Below are 1601 nucleotides of genomic sequence, written 5' to 3'. Positions count from 1 at the left end.
AGAGTGACTGATGTTATTCTATAACAATGGTTTTTGCCTTGTTATAGCCATCATTTGTATAAGAACTGACTAGAGTGACTGATGTTATTCTATAACAATGGTTTTTGCCTTGTTATAGCCATCATTTGTATAAGAACTGACGAGAGTGACTGATGTTATTCTATAACAGTGGTTTTGCCTTGTTATAGCCATCATTTCTATAAGAACTGACTAGAGTGACTGATGTTATTCTATAACAATGGTTTTTGCCTTGTTATAGCCATCATTTGTGTAAGAACTGACGAGAGTGACTGATGTTATTCTATAACAATGGTTTTTGCCTTGTTATAGCCATCATTTGTATAAGAACTGACGAGAGTGACTGATGTTATTCTATGACAGTGGTTTTGCCTTGTTATAGCCATCATTTGTATAAGAACTGACGAGAGTGACTGATGTTATTCTATGACAGTGGTTTTGTCTTGTTATAGCCATCATTTCTCCATACCACATTTTTTTTCGAGTTTCCAGCATTCGATTTCCAAAACATTTTTTAAATTTATTTCTAAACAATTTTTTAAAATATATTTTATTTCTAACTATTCTCACTTCAAGAAAGAAAGTAAATATTTCGAAAGTGCTTACATTTCCTTTATTGTCACTTATCTATTGGTCAGAGAGTTTGATTTTATTACTTTTTAATTTAATTTTTAATAGAATTTCATTATAATTTGTTTTGCATTATTAGCTTAAAATATTTAAGATTAATCAAAATCTCTAGTGAGATATTGGGATTACGACCGAAAACATCGAACAACGAGGGTACCTTTATTAATAAGAACTTAAGAAAAGTATATTTATTTAACCATAGTCATTACTTTTGCTCTAAGTAAGTAGCTTAATTTGTTTTCCAATATATTAGTTGTACTTATTACCAGTAGCAGTAGTGGTACTGTATCAGACAGATCTTCATAATTCCTTTTGTTTTTGTGCAAAAGAAGCCTGAAAAAAATCTGATTAAACTATATCAGGGAAAAGAATAACCACTGTGAAAAAATCAATATACATTTATGGTAATTAGATAAACAGGTAAACAAAACAGTCCGATCATGAAATAGGATCTGTACAGAGTGTATATATATATATATATATTTCTACAAACGTTTTATTTGTATTAACATTAACTCTTCACGCACGTATGAACACTTATATTATGCGTATTTTTCATTTTGACTGTACATTACAGTGTGTGGACAACCCAAGATGGGAATTCCGGACAAGACCAAACCAATTATGGAAAACGGTAAAATTGTTGGTGGTAATACGGCCAGAAAGGGTGCACACCCCTGGCAGGTAGGCTTTGTTTACTTTGTCAGAAAAGAAATAAAAATACAATATACTATAAAACGATTAATATTCTATTTTAACCCCTTATGTTGGATGTTTAAGAAATATTTTCTCAAAATTGTTTTTGTTGGTTCATTAAAATTTTGGGCTCGGCATGCCCGGGTGGTTAGGACGCTCGACTCGCAATCTGAGGGTCGCGGGTTCGAATTCCCGTCACACCAAACATGCTCGCCCTTTCAGACGTGGGGGCGTTATAACGTGACGGTCAATCCCAC

At 32.7% G+C, this 1601-nt stretch overlaps 1 protein-coding gene across 1 annotated transcript in view; it reads left to right on the top strand.

Moving 5' to 3' along the window:
* Nucleotides 1-1601, top strand: part of LOC106460548 — a 42167-nt gene that overhangs the window by 35329 nt on the left and 5237 nt on the right. Inside the window, exon 12 of the mRNA XM_013920265.2 lies at nt 1226-1332. Coding sequence (XP_013775719.1) covers nt 1226-1332 — 107 coding nt within the window. The remainder of the gene's footprint in view (nt 1-1225; nt 1333-1601) is intronic.

The sequence above is a fragment of the Limulus polyphemus genome, unplaced genomic scaffold (assembly GCF_000517525.1).
Source record: "Limulus polyphemus unplaced genomic scaffold, Limulus_polyphemus-2.1.2 Scaffold792, whole genome shotgun sequence".
NCBI classification, from domain to species: Eukaryota; Metazoa; Arthropoda; class Merostomata; order Xiphosura; family Limulidae; genus Limulus; species Limulus polyphemus.
Note: the sequence above shows the minus strand (reverse complement) of the source record. Positions and strands in the feature narration are given on the sequence as shown.